The 23,201-nt window shown below is 26.8% G+C and overlaps 1 protein-coding gene across 1 annotated transcript in view; it reads left to right on the top strand.

The window, feature by feature from the left end:
- LOC129961954 (uncharacterized) overlaps positions 1-23,201 on the top strand; it is a 276,391-nt gene that overhangs the window by 135,936 nt on the left and 117,254 nt on the right. The window contains exons 3-4 of the mRNA XM_056075603.1: positions 1,278-1,507; positions 12,588-12,845. Of these exons, the coding sequence (XP_055931578.1) occupies positions 1,278-1,507; positions 12,588-12,845 (488 nt within the window). The remainder of the gene's footprint in view (positions 1-1,277; positions 1,508-12,587; positions 12,846-23,201) is intronic.

Below are 23,201 nucleotides of genomic sequence, written 5' to 3'. Positions count from 1 at the left end.
ATTTAAATTTTTTTTTTATGAAATTATGATTTGTAAAGTTTATGATTCTAAAGTCATGTTATTCTAAATAAATTCATTTATATCTGCAATATTTTAAAATTCCTTTTTTTCCAAATGTCAGGATCGATTCATTTCTAAGACTGAAAATGTTATCACCTTTATAAACCACTTCTTAGCATTTTTAAAAGTAACTCTTATAAATTATTTGGCTAAATTTCCTTTCATTATGTTTTTGACTTTTAGTGTTGCAACTTTCGTTTCAGATAATAAATAAAAAAAAATAAAAAAATATATATATAAAATGAAATCTACGATCGCAAATTTCAAGTTATCATGTGAGAACCTTATTATTTTTAAGTCATTATTTGTTTTAATTAATTTCAGTCATTAACCATTTTAAACTGGTTTGAAACAATGTCGAGATTTCTCTATCGGTCTCCCTCTCTTTATATATATATATATATATTTAAACTTTCATTTTCAATTTTTCTAGATGGGAAACAAAGTTTTGAAGCTCGAAGTTCAACCTATTTTGAGATGAAATAAGAGCTATGATGTCATAGCTCTACGTCAACCTTTTAAAAACGCATCTGCTGTCAAAGAAGCATACGTAATAATAAAGCAATACTGGTAAAAGCAGATCAACCTTTTAAAAACTCATCTGCTTTCAAAGAAACATACATGATAATAATGCAATACAGGTAAAAGCAGGTAAGAAATATATGTGATTAAAAGATGATGATGAAAATTGCCATTTATGCTTTATTCATTGCATACGCGATTTCGAGCTTCAAAACCACTTTACCAAAAAAAGTATGATGTTCTCACATGATAATAATAATAAACCCGGGGAATTTTAATAATCTCAAACCTGTGTGTTAATTAATCGGATTTAAAATAACATTGAAACTTATTTATTCTACACTTTTTTTTATTTTTTTATGTTTGTAAAGATGTGATTTTACGATAGGCATTTCGATCACTTAATATGTTACAGTTTTAGAATTATTTTATAGAAGAGCAGACTTGATGACAATTAACTCTTTTATATCTTTCAAGATGATTATTAAATTCGTTCCGAACGCCAATAATCCATTTAATTTGATAAAAATTTTAATTTCACACTTCGATGAATTCTGGAAATAATTATTTCCCAAATTCATTAATATTTAAATAATGAAATATATTAATTAAAAAATGAAAGTAATTAAATGACAGAAAAAATCTACCTCTTATTGTGCCTCTTATTGTTATCTACAAAGTATTGATTTTTACAGGTATTCTGAACATTCTGGAAGTGGCAGGAATTCATCGGTCAGCCCTTCGTCCATCTGGACGCCCTACGGCCTACAAGCTACTGCCCAGTGGATCTTGGCGATCCAAGAAAGAAGAAATAGTGTTTCCGAGGACATTTCCCTGGGAATTCTCGCTTCTGGTGACAGTCAGGGTGAAAAAATCTTCATCTGGAGGATTCCTCCTCCGCGTATTGCACTCAGAATCCTTGCAAGTAAGTGTTCACGGATGTTACAATGTAGATTTTATTGTAAAAGGGTTTACAAAGACGTGAGTAAAATATTTTACAGCCAAATTTGCAAATTATATTCCTATGGCTTTTCTCAGGGAAGCATTTGCTCTGAATGTTAGTTGCTAATGAAATTAATTTACTGGTATAATTATATATTTATTCTATAATGAAAGTAGCTAACTAATAAAGAAAAAAATTAATTATCTTCTATCTCTTCTTAAATGCGTCTATTATTTTCTTAATTAAGTAATTTTTATTCACTTTAAAATCTTGCAGAAGATTTTGCGTAATTTAATGGCACGTGCAGGAATAATTAAAATTAACCCATAGTAATATGTATTGAGTCTCCAAGATTTCCCAGTTTCGATTTTGTTAAAATGATTCTTGTACTTTTAGAAACTTAAACTTAAATGCATATTTCCTGTCACACTTCACACACACACACACACATATATATATATATATATATTTAAAGAGAGAGAGAGAGAGAATTATTTTTTGTATTCGTAATGGATTCTGTGATATTCTATCATTTCATTTGCTGATATAATTATATTTAACTAGGCGCCATTAGTGACTATTTGGTTTGATAGAATGAATGTTTTCTGAAAATTCAATTAAATGTTTGTTTTCTAGCGTTTTTGCTTCCTCAATAATTTTTTAAAATTAATTTTATTAGACATTTGGCTCATTATTTTTTAGAAGCCTTAAAATGTTCTGTTAATTGTGTTATGCATTTCTAGATTTTCTCTCAACATCTTTATTCGACCAGAGAGCAGTGTTTAAAAATTTTGTCGAAAATCCTGATAAAAATCTTAATTGTAATAATAATTAATACAAAAAACCCAATGTTAAGAAAAAATTTTTAAAGCTTCACTTATATTGAAATTTACTAAACATGGAAAAATTAGATTCATATCTTGATCAACAGTAAGAGAAAAATTCAATATGACCTATTTGTAGCAACAATGAAAACAATCTGAATTTATCATCAACAATGGAATATATGGCTGTAAAAATACTTAAAATATTTTTCGAAACTAATTAAAAGTTTTAAAAAGATATACGACAAAAAACTGATATCTTTTAAATGATAATTGTTTTGTAATTAAGATAAAGTAAAAATATTTGTAATTTAATATATAGTAAGTTATTTTGAAGAAAAAAATACCAATATTTCGCTTAAACTATAATTAATTAAGATTTCAAAAACGATCCCTAAAATGTGCACATTTTAACCATCTAAAATAAATACGTGCAATTTTGGTAGCTCTAGGTCAAACAGTCTAGCCTGTAGAGGCCAATACGACACACATTCATCTTTATTATTTGTACTGATTAACTCAAGGTTCAAAATGCAATCTATTTCTCGAGTTTTTCGTGAATTAAAATGAAGTCTTAAACAACGATGAAAAAATTTTGTTTATTATTCGCAACAAAAGAGTAATCATACATCATCCTATTTCGAAAATAAACTTTACTTTTATTCAAATAGTAATTAGCTTTCACTATAAATTTGTCTTAGTTCTATTATATTTTTTTAATAACCTGTCAGTTTTAGCATTTTTTTAATTAGGAAATCATTCAGAGCCTCTTTCAATCTTCAAAAATGGTGGCTACTTTTATATTAATGATATTTCGTCTTTTAATTTTTGACTGAAAAGTATTTTTGTATTGCCAAGCAATTAAAAGTTAAAGTAGTCCTCTTAAAGATACCTTTTATTTCTATTAAAAGCATTTCCTTTTAAAAATTATTTAAGTAGCGTCTTTTACCAAAATATGTTTCTTTTATCCGTATGAATATGCTCAATTAGTATATAAGTACACTAATTGAGCGAATGCTAAAGCTCTTTAATTAAAAGCAATATCTTATTAAAAAGATAAAATATATATGAAAACATTTTCGGAAAAGAATGAGTGAGTTACTTGTAAAACTCAAATATCATTAAAAATAATTATTATTTCAATCAAAGCACCAAAATAATGAGTGTTTTATAAGCCAGACCAATGAATAGGATGCTATTTTTCTTTGGAGCTTTGGATAGACGTAAAAAGCTTTTCAAGCTTTTTAAATCTATTTTAATTCAAGTTTATTTTTATACTTTTTGAATAAAATATTTCTTAATCCATTTCCTCTTTTGATGCAGAAGCGCCGCCGGAGAAGAGCTTTCGACTTTAAGTCTAATGAACTAATTTAAAGCTTTTTGATGCTTTTATTTTATTTATTTGAAATGGAGAGAAAAAAATATGTAAAAAGATTTTCGAGAATGTGGCTGAAATTTAATTTTTCCAAAATCTAAGAAACGCTTATTTAAAATTCATTCTTTAAATTAAATTTAAATGGACTTTTTATATCATTCGAAGGATTTATTTATTTCTCCAATGTTAAAAACTTTTCGTATCTTTTAGAATTTCGAGTTCATTTCACTCACAACCAGATCAATGCAATTCATGATTAACGTCCTATATAGTCGTTTCTTTTATTACAAATTAGAGACATATGGCGAACTTGCTGGGTCGTTTTATTTAAATTCATTTAAAGCATCCAGATGTAACTTCATGATTTCGTCAAATTGTTAGACATAAAAGCTGTATTATTTTAATTATTTTAATTTAATTATTTTTTAATTACTTTTACCCTGTTTATTGCAAACTGAACTTTCTATATCATCCTCTGATATCATAGAGTTATTATGCAGTAAATGTGCGGTTCCTCTATTTTCTAAATTGTGTGATATTTTTACTTCAATTTTTTTATTCGTCTCGTAAACTACACAGATATTTAAAAAAATCGTACTTCTTGATTTTAAACCAATGGAACAAAATCAAGCGATTAAATACTTGATGAAACAGTGAAAACACCTTGAATTACAGGGCTGTTATGTAATCTATAATTGAAATTATATAAATGACAATAATTATCAAAATTCATTCAAATTTGTATGACTATTAAATTTATATAATTAAAAATACAATTTTTTTTTTAAATTTTGGAATAGTTTAATATTTGTTTAAGAGCAATAATAATTTTGAAAGTAATCACGGAAAGCTGCCAACATTCAGCTTCGATAAAATTTGACAAAACCTCGCCTACAAGATATATATTTACCAATTTTGGTAGTTGTAGGACAAACAGTCAGGTTTGTTGAGAGCCAACACATACCTATTCATCTTTATTAGTAGCAGAAATAGAGAAAGATATACAAAGGTAATGTAGAATTATCCCGCTTTTGCATTCTGGTCTTTAATATTCTCCAGTAATTTATAGACTTTTTATTGATCTTATCAATCTTTCTACGTTAAAAATGTCTTTAAATTCTCTACTTATCTTAACACATTCTGTAATTTACAGCATAACAAGCAATCAGTTCGAGTGTTAAAATAAATAAACAAATAAAAGAAAACGCAAGAATATGGTGTCCTAACCAACCAAAAGAATTTCGAATATTGTTTAACTTCCTGTCGACATCTGCAGAGAGGAAGAGAAGAAAGAAAATAATTTAAATATTTTTCCAGAACTTAAAATACAAATAGAGAGTATAAGGAGAAAAAAAAAAGAATTGTCATATTGTAAGAAATATGATTCTTTTCCGCATAACGCATTTCTGCAGGAATCAGAAATTGTCTTATTTTTCTTGTCTAGAATAATATTTATTCATATTATAAATAGAATATTAGTTATTAAAATTTAAATGTTTCATGCAAAGAAAGATAAGTATTGCATGATATTTCAGTTACCATCTTAAATATTGATCCTCGTCTAGCCCATAAATCATTAGACATTATCAAAATAAATTTGTATTAGATATTTGCTTGAAGAAAGTACTAGGAAGAAGAAATTATTTATATAATTGATAGTGCACTTTAGATACACATTTTCCTCTTTTAACTTATTTTTGTAAATGGATGCTCTCAATTTACTTTTTCAGCGTTTACTTCTCTATTCCTTTGATTCTTTGAAAAGTATTAAAGTAGACTAATGCTGTTTACTAATTGTTTTTAAATGAAAATATACATTCAAAATAAAAAAAAAATATCAATTTTTCGGTTAAGCGTATATATTATTAAGAATTATATTTGTTTTAATGAATATTTATCACGAAGTATTTTTTAATATAATTAGTGCAACTTCACATATATGGCTTTATTACTCCATTAAATATTTCTGGATTTAATGGAGCAGTAGTTTGGTAGCAGTAGCAATAGTCTCCAGAGTTTCATTATATTCTTTAAATGATAGAAAAAAATAATAACAACCCAGTCGTAAACATGCTTGTTATTTTTTTCATTTTTGATGTTACAGGAATTTTAAGGGAAATTTAGAGTAGAAATTTTAAAAACTATCAAAATGGAAAAAAAAATCTGCTTTGTCATAAGTTTTTTATAAAATTATTTAATTCTAGTTTTGAAAAGCATGTTTAAAACATTTTAAAACCTAAACTATTTATAATTCAGGTACATATGTATTTCTACGTATACCAATACAAAGAATTGTGAACAACTGGGAAAAAAAAGAAATAGATCAAATGAATTACACTAACGTCAGTAATGAAATATTTGAATTTTAAAAAACAATAATCACAAAAAAAAAAAAAAATATTTGTCATAGAAGAAAGTGCGTTCACTTATTAAAAATTGTAATTTTTTGCATAAAAGATTTTGAAATTATAATCCTAATTATTATTTTAATTAAAATCAAAAAGGAATTTTAAAATATGTTGCGGAAATTAGTGCAAAATAAAGAGAACGGTGATACATTGATATTATTGAATTTATATTTTTTATGTTCATGTGATGAAGGCAGGTATTTTCTGGAAAATTCCTCAAAAATATGAAAATTTTGCAGATATATTGTTTAGTTACTTCTTATGCTGAAGTTTCTTTGTTTCTGTATCAGAACAAAGAAATTTCTAAATATTTTTCATTCTTAAAAGAGAGATCTCTCTCTCTCTCTCTCTTTTAAGTTTCCAACAATTTCAATCATTAATTCATGATACAAAAAGAAACTGAAGAAATATTAGTCCCCAATCAAAGTTGATTTTATTTCAAATGTTCAAAATCAGTTATTAAAAAATAGATTATGACTTGAATATAAATCAAGAAATTTCATATGCATGAAATAGCAAATTATTTGAATTTTTTATCATATGTATGCATTATTATTTCTATGCATTTGTATGCGCTTAAAATTTTATTTTGGTATTTTGAAAGTATACTTTCGTTGTTTAAAAGAGAAGCTGTTCATTATTATTAGAATATTAAAACTATATTAAAACAAAGAACAAAAAAAAAAAAGCTACAAGCTCGAAAATAACAAAAAAAAAAGTTTCACTTCAGACTAATTTGAAATTTATCTTTATTTATCACATTTTAGGAATAAGTGTAAGTAAATAAAATATAGAAAAATATTTCTTAATATTTAAATTGTATTTTCATCGCCTTTTGTTGGGAAGTTTCTTTATATCATTTGAAAAAAGTTTTTCGAAAGTCTTCAAATTATTTTCTTTTTTTCTCGCTTCTTTGAGAAATGAAGTGTTGTCAAAAATTGTATCAATTCTATCCATATTTTTGTATTAGTAATATTATTTTTCGTTGGGAGTTTCTAATTTCTGTTTCTGTATTAAATCTATTTAAAAATATATTTAACGAGATTATTTTAAGATATAAAATTAAAAACCTTAAAATATTACTTCATAATTTAATTTTTAGTTTAGAATTTTAGGCTTGGAAGTAAATCTATTTCCAGATATAAGTTGTTCCATACAAAAGAACCATAAATAGTTATTTTATTTTCAGGAATACAAGCAGCAAATTTCATGACCATTATTTATCAGAGTGAAAATTATTTTTATTTTTGTGCCTTCTACCTATTTATTGTAAGAAAAGTGCAAGCGTAATTGCCACCGTTTGCTTATCTCGCAAAAAAAAAAAAAAAAAAAAAAAAAAAAAAAAAATCATTCCAAAGTTTCCTTTACAAACATTTTATTATTTTTTTTCCTTCTATTGACCTGATATTTAGCAATTCTGGAAAAACTTTTTTTTATAATTTTAAATATGCTTATCAATAATTTGATGCGAAAGGAAATATAATTATTTTTACTACAATTTTAACAAATACTTTATATTTTTGTAGACTATTTTCTTTTTTTTTTCAGTATAATGATTCTTCTAAGATAAATGTTTCAGAAGATTAAATAAGTATTTATTAACGCTAGACTGGATTTGTTTTTAAATTTTTGGAATATATACTTTATTTGTAAACTGCCTATATTATTTTAAACTGAAATATAACACATGTTTTAAAATTAGAAAAATCATATTTATTAATAAAAATATAGATATAAACATTTGGAATTGACTATTCATAATATAGAAAACAATTAATATTATATAAGTTGTATATTTATATTTTGGATTATTATCGAGTATTTTTATATCGTTATTACTTCCAACTCATTTTTAAAAAAATCAAATGCCTAAATTTTCAACGCTTGCACTTGTACTTTTCATGGATTTTTGCTCAGGGTTTATTTGTTCATTGTTATTACCATTTATCAATTGGAATTTTTAAAAAAATTAGAAAGTTCGTATTTCTTTTAGTTATCGATATGAAACTTTATGATATAAATTACATTAGTAAAAGAATATATTTATAGACATACTAAAGACTCGTCATTTAGTATTTTAAAACATACTAATTAATAGGGTCAATAGCTAAACAATAATTTAAAACATACTTTAACATAGTTTAATTTAAAACCATTTAAAACATAGTTTTAAGAGGGTGTAATGTCCTGATCTAGACTGATCAAATAACGAAACAGAATTTTCAGACAATTCTTTATTTTACAGCCCTATATATAAAAAGAACAACTTATTCTAATCTTGGTTAAATAAATAGTTATTACACCTGTAGTAGGAGATACAATAGTCAAAATCGAAGGTTTTTATGAAACTCAGTTCTTCATCTCGTCAACACGACCATTCCAGGGGTAGTTTCTCGGACTCCGAACTCGTGGGCGTAGTCCAATAGTTCCTGCAATTCGTTTCTTCTTTCCTCTCTAAAAAAGAAAAAAATCTCCACGCTTTTTTTCGGCGAGAATCTACCTCTCTTAATTTACATTGGTCATTTGAGCTCTCCGTCGGCCAATCGGGGTTGAGCTATATGCTCTCTCAGCGGCGCCAGTGGGACGTGGGAAGGTCTTTTCACAAAGAGAAACATCTAGCATCCAGATGTTTGGACACCCCTTTCTCTTTGAAGGTACTATCAATACCTCTGGGATGAGGAATTCCATATGTGGTCTTTCATTGTAGTCGCTAATGAACAGATGCGAGACCATTCAGGCGAAAAGATCCACCATCTGGCTATCCCGAGGAGTTTAGTAAGTAGCAGAGACGACACAATGAATCAGTACAACACAATGTCTTATCAGTACTGGGAAACGGGGAATGTTACAAGGGTCACTAATTTTCTAAAAAAAATGTTGAATTCCATGAGTATACTTTTGTTTTAAATGTATAGCTATTCAGTAGGCATTAATTGAATATAAATTGAAAAAGAAACGAAAATATTTCATAATTCTTGTTTTCTTGCAAAATCTAATAACATAATATAAAAGATGGATCATTTATTCAATTTGATTTCAGTTAAACATCAATATTACAAATTTATAATACTTTAATTTGAAAATGTTAATTTTGTTTCTTTATTTATAATGTATGATTATCTTAAAGAATTTTAGTAAACCCACATGGAAAAGAAATTATTGTTTTTGTTGTAGATCACAAAATTGCTCCAAAAAATAAAAGATTTCTTTTTAGTTTCATTAAATATGAACCGATCTTATTTATGTTTGTAGATGAAAGTTATTATTCCATCTGATAAACCTGTTAATATTTTTACAGATATCATTTTTTATTTATAAAAATGATTAACTGAAAAGTAATCTTTTTAATTAATTTTACAGATTTCAATGTTAATATCTTGTTCTAAGAACTTTTTTTCCACAGCACATAAATGTCAAAACCAAATATCTAAAATACCTTCTAGAAAAATGAATAATTAATTTATGAACCCTTCCTAGACTGGATGCCAATCTCTAATTTTGAAAAAAAAGTCCGAAAGAATAATGTAATATATCCTGTATCCATTGAAAAATTGCTTAAAACCTTAAACATTTACTTCTATTTCCAAGTGAAAATGTTTAAAAAAATATCTGGTTCAAATTAATTTTTTACGAATATCATGATTTCCAAGAAAATTGCAGTATAGCATTGAGATCTCAACATATATCTTAAAAAGAAGGCCGTACCTCAAATCTGAAATGGTTTGTTAATAGCTTAGACGAAAATGAATTAATTATGTTTGTTTTTCCAACATCAATTGAATATAGAGGGTATTTACTTTTATTTAGCGTTTATTATAGAAATAAATTCTTCATAACTATTATTATGCAGCCAAAAAAAGCTATATAAAAACCATTATGTTTCCTGCTTTAAAAATAGATAAACATGGAATCTTAAATATAAATTTCTCAAGAATATAAAACATAGACTATCTCTATATTCTGTTTTTCTTTTGCTTCCCATTGTTCACACTAAGCATTGTTCGTTTTTCTGTAGCATTTGTGTTTGCTGGTTATTTCATATATTGCACTTGATCCATAAATTTAGTTCATAATATAAGCGATACATGGAGATGCAGAGTGATATTTGCATTTTACCTCTTTCAAAAAAAGCAAATCGAAGCCTTGAATATAAACAGGAATTAATGCAATATTCTTTTCTGCACTTAGCACCGATCTTAGCAACATTCTTCGTGTTGCACTTCAGAATATGGAAGCAAAATGCTTTAAACCTGGCAGCCAATGATGCACTTTTAAAAAAACGATCATAAATTTAATATTGTGATTATTCTTTTACAGCTTTATCATTTTTTTTTCTTTTATTCTATGCATACAAACAACATATATGTCTGATCCAAGAATTTAATTCATAATATAAGAGTTTTAAAATGCTAAAGGATACAAAGAACCAAATTTTTACTTCCGTTTATAAGCGAAAAATTCTTCGCATTATTTAGAATAAATGCTAGCTGTGAACCCCCACCGAAGCATTTGAAATTCCACATCTCTTTCATATTCTTGGATATTCAATTTTCTTCATTTTAAACTTGGAACCATGCCGTTCATCAATCATTCTAAATGCTTTCTTTTTCAACTTTACCCACCTCACTTGTTGAATATGTAAATGCTTTTGCTTTCCCTGCAGAGATATTTTGCTTTTCCCTCCCTCTACTGTATGCACGGAATGAAAAAAAAAATACATTTTTATTTTTAACATGTCAATTTACTCTGACATCCTTGCAACATTTTCTAACAACCACAAGAATATATTTAGAAAAAATGTCTTCCCCATTTATATACCTTTTTTATGATTTCCGAATATTTTCTTAGTCCCAAGGCATATTTCTTGAATGTACTTTTGAATGTCAATGTAAACATTATAATGTTTAAAACATCACTCTGCTTGAGAATTTTTTTTTTTATAAATTTGATATTCAGAATGTGTATATGCTTCTTATTCTATTTTAAAATAAAGGAATTACTGAAAGAAAAAATTCAGACATCTATTTTTCTTATGAAATAATAGATTTTTATTCATATCCTTTTTTGAAAAGCCAATTCATCCAGACTTTTACTCTAATGGCGCTACGGCTTTTACCTTTCTCGTGATTTCCTCAATCGTTCCTCAACTTCCTCAGTAATTGCATATGAATTTTAATCAATAACTAAATTACTCGTGATTTATCAGGTTCTTTGTCAGCGACATTTTAGACTGTCATTTATTTTGATAGGATATTTGTTGATTTGGCACTGGGAGGAATTTTATAATACATTCAAATAATTTGTTCCATTTCAAATGAATATATCGCAAATATTCTATGGCAAAAATTATATATATATATATATATATATATATATATATATATATATATATATATATATATAGTTATAATTTTAAATATATATATAATTATAATTTTAAAATGTAAATAGATAGGTAAAAAGTGTTATTTACTATGACACTATTAGAATTACGCAGATGAACGAAATAAAAAGTAATTAAAGCATATTATAAAAATGATAATCATGAAAAAAATGAGCATATGATTTCTGAATTGCTGCTTTAGGCGTTGTTTAATTGTTGCTATATGTTCATTATATTGATATGGTATTATAAATAAAGTTAAATCAATTTATAATAATAATATTAAGCGTGCTATTATTTAGCTAGAAACTTCTTTAAATAAGAGTTAATGGTAATACATTGCTGTTTCTAAAAGAATTTATTTAATTTTTCTGTAAAATGCGTTTGATTTAACAGAATTCTTCCTGTGTATGAAATGTGCTATAACTGACTTCTTAGGCATAGGCAAAAAAATTTTTTTTCATTGCATCGAAATTTCTTTTCTTTTTTTTTAATTTAAATAATTATTTGGTCACCGTTCTTTTAATGTCCAATTCCTTTGTATTAAATTAATAAAATTTTAACCCTTATTCGAAAACCTGTAAGAATTTAGAGAAAAAAATGCTTTTGAGTGAATGAAGCAACATAAATCAACAATTAAGTCAAGGTTTCAAATTATATATTTGAAGGCACAATTAAGATTTTCGATTATGCTTGTAACTTCAGCTAATTAGAGATAATACTAGAGTAAGTAATTGACTTAATTTTAGTAAGATAAAAATTACTAGCATCCTATTGGTGATGATTTTTTAAATTTTATTTCTAATTTATTACTGAAATAAGTATTTAAAAATGAAATTTAACATCAGAAATTTATAAATTGAAAGCAGGATCGTCTGATTGCGTTGTATTGAAAATTGAAATAATTAATTAATTTTAGAAGGAAAAAAATCTTTGATCATTGAGTTTTTTGAGGGTTTTTTTCTTCTTATCTATGCTATAATTAAATATCAAAGGACATTTTAAAAAATAACCAGGATATATTTAATACAATGATTTCTTAATTTCTTAATATTTTTATATTTTTTTTCAGGTCGGGCTATATATTAGTGATATTCTGACTTTGGTTTTGTCAGAAAAAAACAACATACGGGCAAGTTTCATCAAATCATTATTTGACGACCACTGGCATCAACTGGCTTTTAGCGTTCGAAGGGATACTGTCTCGTTTTACTTAAACTGTGAATATAGTGGTAAGCTGCCTTTATCAAGTAAGATCAGGCCGTTTGGTGGACAGCCGGCAACTGTAATAGTTGGAAGCACAGGAGAGCACGAACTGGATGCTTTCCAGGTATGTACATTTATCGTTTTTTTTTTTTTTTTTCAAATTTAAAAAATATCCTTAAGTGGAAGGTTTTATTTTCAGACATGAAATTATGTATTAAGACGAGATACTGGTTATATTTTAAATCTCGTGGTTTTTCTCTTTGAGACTAAAGAATTGTTACAGCCAGAGACAATTGAAGTTTAAATCAAAACCTTTATACCTAACTAAAGTGTTTTATATGCTTATATTATTGAATATTCGCATTAGATAAATTTAAGCATAAACAAGTTTTAAAGACTAGCAATCGATATCATATACAATCAAATGTTTGTTACATATAAAATAAGTTTCCATTATTCAGTAGAAATGATGTATAAGACCGACTTAATTTGTTTTTCCTTATAGAAAGATCAACCCTTTTCCTTATTTCAAAGTATTAATTGTCATCGTCAATGTGTTCATTTTTTTTTTGTTGAATAATATAAAATATTTTATGTATACAAAAAGGAAAAATGACGTTTTTCGTATACCCTTGTGCACGTTAAAATTCGAACTCGCAACGTTAAGGTTCATAGCTGAATAACAAGACCATTAAACCAAAGTGTACACTCCTGTCCGGACGTTGTGATATGGCTTATGAAGTTACTACCACACCCTTCATTTCAAAATACATATATAATGTCAAATTTAAGATTGATTGATTTGTGAGGTTTTTTGGCGCACGATCCACATTTGCGCCAAAGTCAAATTTAAGAAATGATTCTATGATATGTATTATAAAATATTTATGTTACATATCTCTATTTCAATCCTCATTCATTTTATTGGCTTTAGAAAAATTAATTTCATATTGTTTCTGAATTGAAATTTTTAATTTAAATATATCTCGCATATTAACAATTTCTAAATAATATTTAGCAGATTTTAAAAAGGAAACTTCGGTATTTCGTGATAAGCGGACGTTTATTTGTCACCAAACATTGAAAGCAAATATTAATATTGTATCAAACTCAAATTAAGCTACGCTATTATTTTGTATTCTTATAAAATATTACTCATAAGTTTCTGCTTAAGCGGAAACTTCAAATCTGAAGTTTCCGCTTAAGTATTAAGGACAAATTTGCTAAGTAAAACACGCACACACACACACACACACACACACACACACACACACACACACACACACACACACACACACACACACACGCACACACACACACACACACACACACACACACACACACACACACACACACACACACACACACACACACACACACACATATATATATATATATATATATGGCTGTGTTTTATGGGATTAAATTTGAACTTTTATTCCTAAGTTATATCAACCTGAATAATACCTAATAAAATAAGAAACATTTTAATGTATTGAAATACAAACAATTAATTAGTTGTGGAGTGTGATTTTTTTAGTTCCTTGATAAAATAGTAATAATTGGAATCTGATGTTATATTTTACCATAAAATTTGTTTAATACTTAATTCAAACTGCTCTAAATCGCTTTTTGAAACATTTACTAATACTTTATCAAACTTAAAAGACTCTATTTTTTCCCTTAATGGTTTTACATCAAGATCGATATATTTTTACGATCCTTTACCAAAACATCCATGCCTTAAGAACTTACATTCCACGTCCAGAGTGTCATAAATAGCATCTCGCGTGAAACACCATTTATAGAATAAGAGCCACCTCCGGCATTAGACACAATCACCATTATAGCCTCTCATCTTAACTTCCACGTCTTAAAGCGAATTATTAAATTTAATAGGCCGATCCAGGCTGTTAAATTGTTCCACGGCCTCTGAAAAGTTTCCATTCGCCTTGCCCAAAGCGACGTAACCGCCGGCCATCACATCTCGAATGAGTTTCACGTCTGCGCTCAGCCTTCGGTATAGTGATTAAAATCCCAAGAATAGTTACACATCCTATTACCGCTCCAGCACATCTTGCACGTGTTCAAAATAACATCTCTCCTCACGCTAGATAATTATCCGCACTTTCTTACCATTAATCCCAGGCAACGTCATGGAATAAAAACTGGGCCAAATATCACTTTTTTGCCAATCCCATTACTTACGACAAGGCAGACTCCGACCCGGGTGAGAGGTCACTGCCATAGCAATTATGCTTTCAACTGAATCTTCTGGTTCTTGAAGAGGGAGAAGAAAGAAGTGCTGCGGCAAAAGAAAAAGAAATACCGTGAAGAATTGGATTTCCTATCAGCATTACAGCTGTGTTGATCATAAAGTTGAGCCCGCTTGCGTCAGACAGCTTGTCGCCCTCGCGAAGCTTCAAAGAGGGAGCGTTATCAAATTGGTGCGATTCATCATCTGAATTTGGGGGCCGTTTTTTCATTATTATTTTCTTGTGGTTCTTTCTTTCCGGCTTAAATTTAGCTGCCAAATGAATGTGGATGACTTATTTGTTTCATGGCAGTTGTGTAACCGCTCAGATCTTGGCCGAAACCGATACGGCACAAAATGGGCTTCTGTATCGGGTTTTTAGAGGAACACGTGTGGAAAAGGTCATTTACTGGACGCTTTAATACGTGTCAAACTGTCACACAATGATCTAGTTTTCGAATGATATAAAACATCTGAAATGGATTCTTTTTTTATCTGCAAACATCTCGGACTCGGATTAGTTTTGATAAAATGTTTTATTTGTGCTGTATTCACTGTCCTTCGACTTTCAAATAAGCAATTTATTTAATTAGAATAATATACATAATTAATACTGAATGATTTAAGTTTTTTTTATTTTTATTTAAATTAGTAAGAAAAAAATGTAAAGATTAAAATGTTAAATGGTTTAAACTCAAATTTTGATCAATTTTGATCTTTAAAATCATTTTTTGCTCACTAAATCGTACAACAAAATCGTTTAAGAAATCACAATCATGAAACTATTTATATATTTTCGTTGTTGCAAATAAATAAAAAAAAATTAAGAGCTAAATTATTTTTTAAAAATAATTTAGCTCTTTAGAAGGTAAATAAGTTATACGGAAACGAGTTTTATTAAATCTTAGGCAGTCCTCTTGTATTTGCTTACAATTTTTTTAAACAATTTTATATTTAATTGGCGTAAATCCTGTCAATTTTTATGTCTTATTTATCGCATATCTTTAAAAAAAATTGAGTTATCCAATTGTTTTAATATTTTTTATTTGTTATAACTATATGATATTTTCCACGATTTAATCTAAGTGAATATAAAACGTATTCAAAAAATGATCACTTTATATTTTATTAAAAAATAACTCGAAAAGGAGTCTAACCAAAATTAAAGTATTATTTTCATGCATTAATATTATTTTTATAAAATTACAGTTTTATTAAAAATAACTGTACATGTATAGATTTTCACAAACTTCGAAATTAAATTATGAACAATCATAACCACCAAATCATAATTACTTCACAATTATGTTATCTCGCAACTGTAAAAATTCGGTTTCCCAGTATATTTCCTAAATAAATTATCAAAATACCAAGTAATCATTATCTCTTTATCTAAATGAAGGTTTCACTTATAATTAAGCTTCCTTTAAGTTACGCACATAAAATCCCTTTAAGAATTTATAAATTGTCTCGACGTGTACACTCTCCCCTCAAAGATAATTCTCCTTTCGTGAAATATACTGTCATAATATTAATTGACAACGTTCCCTGCTCTAATTTGAAAAGGGTGACTTCTAATCTACGTCTCCCTTCCAAGAAAGTACTACTGGATTTTAAATTAAAAAGGAAGCAGCAGACTTTTGTAATTTAGATAGCATCATTAAGATGATTTAAGGCTCGCTGACACCCTCAAAGAATTAAGTCGATAAAGAGAAAATAAAATAATAATAATAATAAATAAAAGTAAGAGGTGATGAAAAGTGGGTGATCTCAATTTGAAGCGGGCCCCGTGGGCTATAATGCATCGAAAGTAATGTGTCACTTTAAGTATGAGCCACTACTTAAGATTAAGGAGACTGATAAGATTATCGTTATTCTTTTTTAGGAATTTACTGGTCTAGGTGTGGGCAACTGTTTATGGTGGGTTAAAATTTAATGAGACTAGAAGATCGTAACGCAGACTAATTGCTGTGGGATGGCATATATATTTATTATCAAACTGAGGAAATGCGTTGAGGTATAACTGTTAAGATCTAAACCTTAAATTTTTCAGGTGTGGTGTAGAGTTGTAAGATAATATTTTGTCGTTTGAGGATAATTTCTTACATTGTGATATAGTAAAATTTATTGACGTCTTCAAACGTTTATTTATCACGTCCTACCAAAACATTCGAGAATATTTTTGATATGGTAAATATAATACTGGTATCATTATTCAGAATTCATTATTTTTTTTTATTAAATTCAGAACAGTTTTAAATGAAGTTGAGTTTTTGATATTTTAAAAAGGGTGACTTCCAGTTTGCTTATATAATATATACTGAGTTGTAATTATAATTCTAGTATTACTCTTCTTAACTTAAAATAAGTAACAGAATGGTTCATATAACATTGATTAACTTAACATAATTATGATACTTATTAACCATATAAATGGTTAACTTTACATAATTAACATAATGGTTCACATTACTTCATTTTCTGATGACAAACAGAATTACATGCGTGCACAATTAATTACTCTTCCAAGTAATGACCATATCCAATGCTACTTTGCTCCGGTGATCAGATCAAAACTAGCACTTTTAACATAGTAGTCTTTAGCATGTACGCAGTCAAAATCACGTTGCCTTACGCTGTGATATTACATCAAGATTCTTTATCTTTCGAACATAACGACATCAAGATTCTTCGTTCGCTGAAACATATATTCCATTATTAGATAGGCGAAAGTGTGTTTGACATGAAATGAACGGTTTATTTGTCATTACTTGAAAATAATTGATTTCATTTTTAAGTCTTCCATGGTGCCTTTAAAAAAATGTTTATGAATTAATGTCCAATTAATGTCGTTAGTATAACGTATTATATTTGAAATTAAGTACTAGCCGATGAAAATTCGCATACACCAAAAGGTGGTATTTCAATTTTAAAATGTTAAGGATATTAGGAAGTTTTCAGATTCTTTTTGGTAAGTGCTGTCTTAAAACTCTAATGCATGTAATCAACTTACACTATATATTTTCCAAAATAAAAGCACTAAAGAATTGAATATCTGGAATATTTCGATGATATTTCGATGAGTAATTAGCAGAGGATGAGTAACTTTTTGGATACCGCGTAAATACTTATTACAGCTCAAAAGAATAATTAATTAATGGCAATTTCTATTTTTTATTTTTGATAATCATATTTTACCAGGATAACTACTCTTTAGAAGATTTTTAAAATAGTCAGAAAAGTTTGCAAGATCTCAAGATTTTAAATAATTCTATCAAAACATTATCTTTTTTGAAAAGTATTGTTCTGAAATTTACACAGTCTAGTATCAGGTCCACTTATCTACAGTTTCATTATCTGAAAACCAATTTCTGAAAGACACTTTCACATGAGTAAAAAGGAGTTAAGATTATAATCACTGCAACTTAAATTCATTCGGCGAGATAGAATAGAATAAAATCTAGATAGAATAGAATCTAAAATTAAGATAGAATGGAATGAAATCTCAAAGATAAGAAATTTTTCAACTATAAAAGGAAGTATTTTTTAGGCAACGAATAACAGACGTATACAAAATAGCCTGTTAATAACTATCCCTTATTATTTGTTTTTATTTTTATTCGTGAAATGTGAATGTTTATAATTATCGGATTGTTTCAGATTTTTTAGATGTATTATCAAGTTTTAAAGATTGATATACTTTTATTTTTTCATGTATCAGAAAAATTATGTAAGACCATAATACTTTTTAAAATCAATTACGTTAATGAATTCTTTTTCAATGTGTGTCATGCTACTTTCTACACGACTAAACGTTATTTCATTCTGAAATGAATTTATAAATAGATAAATGTATTGAAATATAGCAAATTTTCGATTTTTAAATAAATGATTTCTTTCTATATATCTCTTTGAAGCATAAAATTTCAAGGTAGGTGAATTTATCATTTGACAGAAACTTCTTAGATATTGATTTTCGATTTCTGTGCCATTTTATAAACTGAAGTAAAACTCTTTGGTCGAAATTTTATATTGGGTTTTTGAGGGTTTCGATATCGAAATTTTTTTAAACGCATTGCTTAGGTCGATGCCAAAAGTTAAGAGAAAAAAAAATTCAATTATTTTTTAAATGAACCAAAACTAATATATTTCGTTTTCATTTTTTAAATATTTTTCTGGATCTTTATTTTCTGTTATTGGATGATTAATCTGTATACAATAGTTCATTTTTTGGCAAAATATATTTTTGGAAGAATTTAATTTAAAGTCTTAACTTTCCAGAATGGAATGCTCTTTTTTTGGTCATTACATAATTTTTATTGCTTGTTGCTGATATAACAAACTAAATTGGCATGAAATTCAAATATTTTACACATCTTTGATTCCGCTTATAAATAGACGCATTTGTTTTAATTCCTTTTCAAGATATAAAAAATCTCAACTTTTATGTTTTTTTCAAAATTTCTTTCAATAATAGCAAATTTTATTAATACTGAAAGATTTATGACAGTAATTTAGAAAAAATATGTTGCATGTAAAATTAAAATTTTACTTTTGTGTAATTCTTTTACATAAAAATAGGTCTTTATATTAATTCCCTTTCATTCAGTTTCTGATGCTTTTCAAAATTTATTTCCAAATAAAAATCTAATCATATTTTGAAAATGAATTTTTATTTTCCTGTCAATTTTAAAGTTATTTTTTCAGTTGATTTACTATAATTCAGTTGCCTTTTGCAAATTTAAAATATCGAATATTACTGGAAGATAATTAAATGAAAATTAAATAAACTAATGAAAAACCAAACGAAATAATTGTCAAATTAAAGGTGATTAATTGATTTACTGCCATTTACGAGATATCTCGTAAAAAACTGCTGTAAAAATAAGCGTTTATAAATTTTACTGGCAGTGACTGGGTTAAAGCTATACAATCATTTGTGTTAGAATTTTTAAAAAACGAAATATAATAAAAATGAATTAAATGTTAAAATATAAATCACAGGACATTTTAATTTTTAAACAAAGCACATTAATTGTGTCAAAATTCAGCATCATTCCAAAATAAATTTCACAAACTATTTTGTATCACCGAATGAAACAATATTCTATATCTCTTTTTAATCTTTGGAGTAAGAGCGGAAATGCATTTAGGAGATGCCCCCTCCAAATATTGCAACACTGTAACATTTTGAGACGGCAGATTCTTGTGACGAGGGGGGTGATTTCGTCGAAAATTCCCGTTGCGATAATAGTTTATTTACTCGGAGAAGTGTTCGGGAAAACATCCACTAACGAAGTGATGAGAGGCGTAGAGAATTTAGTGATGGTTAGCAAAGAAATAAAATATCGCATAGCGCGTTGAAAAGTTTTTAAACACCGAGTGAGAATTTTTCCTTTTTGATTTTTTTTTCTTTATTCTTTTGCTTTCGGTGTTTATTTCGGTGAAGTATGTGATTAAGATATGGAGGATTCTGAGTTCATCACCTCTTATGAGTTTCATTTAACGCTCAAATTAAAGTGTATACAAATATGAGTCATATTTTATGTAATGAAAAGACGATGATAATTTCCGCTGTCACACTATTCTTATTTATGAAGTGAAAATTGCCATCAATCAGTAAAGTTACGAATACTTTTTTTTTTCTCAGGAAGTGATAATTAGTTTCTCAGGAGATTGGAATTCGAACAACAGGAAAAGAAGGCACATTCTTAATTTGAAAAAAGGAATTTGTAATGAATGATTTATAAAATGCTCGAACATCTGCTGAGATAATTATTAAATATATTTAGATCTTTTATGATCTTTTTTTTTCCAGCTGTCTCTGACAAATCTTAAGATATCAGTAAAAAAAGAATATTATTATTATTTTTTTATTTTTAAAAACAATAAAACTTTGCATAAATGTTTATTTCGAGTATATGTACTGTTTAAACGGCTGTGTGCTGTAAAAAGTATATGGTACCTAAAAATCAGACTTCTTGAAACATTTATACACAATTCCATTCGTCAATACATCAGTATTGTCTTACAAAGTTTTTTTAAATCATAATATTAATTTATTTCTATATTACATAAATGAAAGGAAACACTCCTACACTAAATAAATAAAACTTAGAAAAACAGCGTATGGCTGTTGCCGAAATAAATTCTTATTTCTATCATATATTTTGTTAAAAATTAAGATAATTTAAATTATTTTTTATGGAAAATCAGTATATTAAATAATATTAAAATCCTACGAATGGTTTTTTTCCCCTATAAAAAGATAATTTAGGCATTTGCAAAAATTAAGCGTTATTTGTAAAGCGAAACGATTTCTGTTGGGTTTTTGAAATATATAAAATTTCTTTAAAGTTATTTTCATTTATAATCATTATATAGTTCTTTTTAAGTCTGTCTATGATGATCAATAAATTGCATATTTTGGAACAATATATATTTCCATTGATTTGTTTGTATATATCTTAATACAGTTATTGTATTCGTACACTTGCAAAGATATTTTTTTAGTCAGAAACATTTTACAAACATTATTATTATTTTTTGGAATTGATGAAGTTTATTATGTTCTAAAAATATCGTTTGCTTATAAATCAGTTAGTATTACTGAAATTAAAATTTCCATCATTATAATTTTTACAATGTTATAAGATTTGGTATAATTAAAAAAAATTAAGCTTTTAAAAATTTTCTATAAGAAATTTGTAAATCTAAACTTGATTAAATATCTTTATCAAAGCATATTCAAGAAATTGAATTTTGCTATTGATAAAACATTTAAAATAAAGAAAGGAAGAAAATAGGTTGAAATTTAATTTTCGGTCCATTTATTTTAGCATAATTTTTAGCTTCCTATTTAATATTTTAAGAAAATATTTGTATTAATTAAGCATTTTATTCAGCTTCAAAATTTCTGCAGATGTACACCGCATCTTTTCCTATACAGAAAAGACTTATATTTACGAGATGACCGCAGATGTTTCTTCCATTTGTGGATTTATATCAGAATTCTATGAGTAAAATACATCCTTCTAATTAATTTGAAAACAAATTATATTCTTTCTGTTTCAAACTTAAGATTTATATTCAAATGTTTCCATTTTTATTTTATACGTACATATTAATCATCCCATAACATAAATGTATGTAATCTAGTTTGGAATTTTTTATTTTAAATTTTTTTATGAAAATCTAGGAACTTATATTTTTAAATGTTGGTTAAAATGCTGGAAAAAAAATTGTATTTTTGTAAGCTTTTTCAAACCTAGAATATCAAAATTCCAATACCTTTAAAAACGGTCACTGAATATACAAAAGTTAAAACAGCAGAAATATGTTACAAAATATAATGAGTGTTTTCTTCTTAATAAATGCAACAATGAAATTATTCTATAATAATTAATTGCTGCTTTTTTAACTGCACTTGAATTGCATAATTGAATACAATAAAAATACATCCAACGGAAGAGTAAAGTTAAAAGTATCAATTATTCTAGCTTTTTTCTAAGTTTAATACTAACTATCTGATGATTAGTTTTTAATGACATTCATCTAATGCTGTATGAATTCTAATAACGATTGTTTAGAACCTGACAAGTAATTAATATGGTATTGACCCAACTTAAATTCAATTATTTTTATTATTTTCTTTCAAGAAAACATTAATTTGTATCGATTGAAAACATTGAATCTCAAAAATGAACCATGTTCCTACAAACATGAATTCCCTTTGACATGCCTTTAAAAAACGCTTTGCTTTTCCTTCAGACTTTTATTAAATCTCTTAAATTATTCTGTAATAATTATTTATTTACTTTATAATAATAACTGACAAAAATACGGGTTTTCGTAAACCCCTTTAATCCGTCTTATTTCCATTAAAAACCTTTTTTCATTTTGCTAATACATAGAACTCTGTTTTAAAATTTCGATGTCAATACATTTATCTTATAAATAATTCAACAAAGTTTATCATTCTTTTATCAAAAATTATTTCACTTTACCTCTACTACTTTTAACTGTTGAACTATTCAGAATAAACAGTTATTTCCCTTTTTTTCAAAAAATTAAATACATTCTCTTCTGTGAATACCGAAAACCATTCTTCTGGCGAACTTGTAACTTTTTTTTTTCTAACGAATTCTCGGATTATCTACAAAAATACTTTTAAGCCGAGAAATTCATCTTAATGTTTAACGAAGACAGATCTTAAACCAATAAAAC

The sequence above is a fragment of the Argiope bruennichi genome, chromosome 2, assembly GCF_947563725.1.
Source record: "Argiope bruennichi chromosome 2, qqArgBrue1.1, whole genome shotgun sequence".
NCBI lineage: Eukaryota > Metazoa > Arthropoda > Arachnida > Araneae > Araneidae > Argiope > Argiope bruennichi.
The sequence above is the reverse complement of the archived record's forward strand: the minus strand, read 5'-3'. Positions and strand labels throughout refer to the sequence as shown.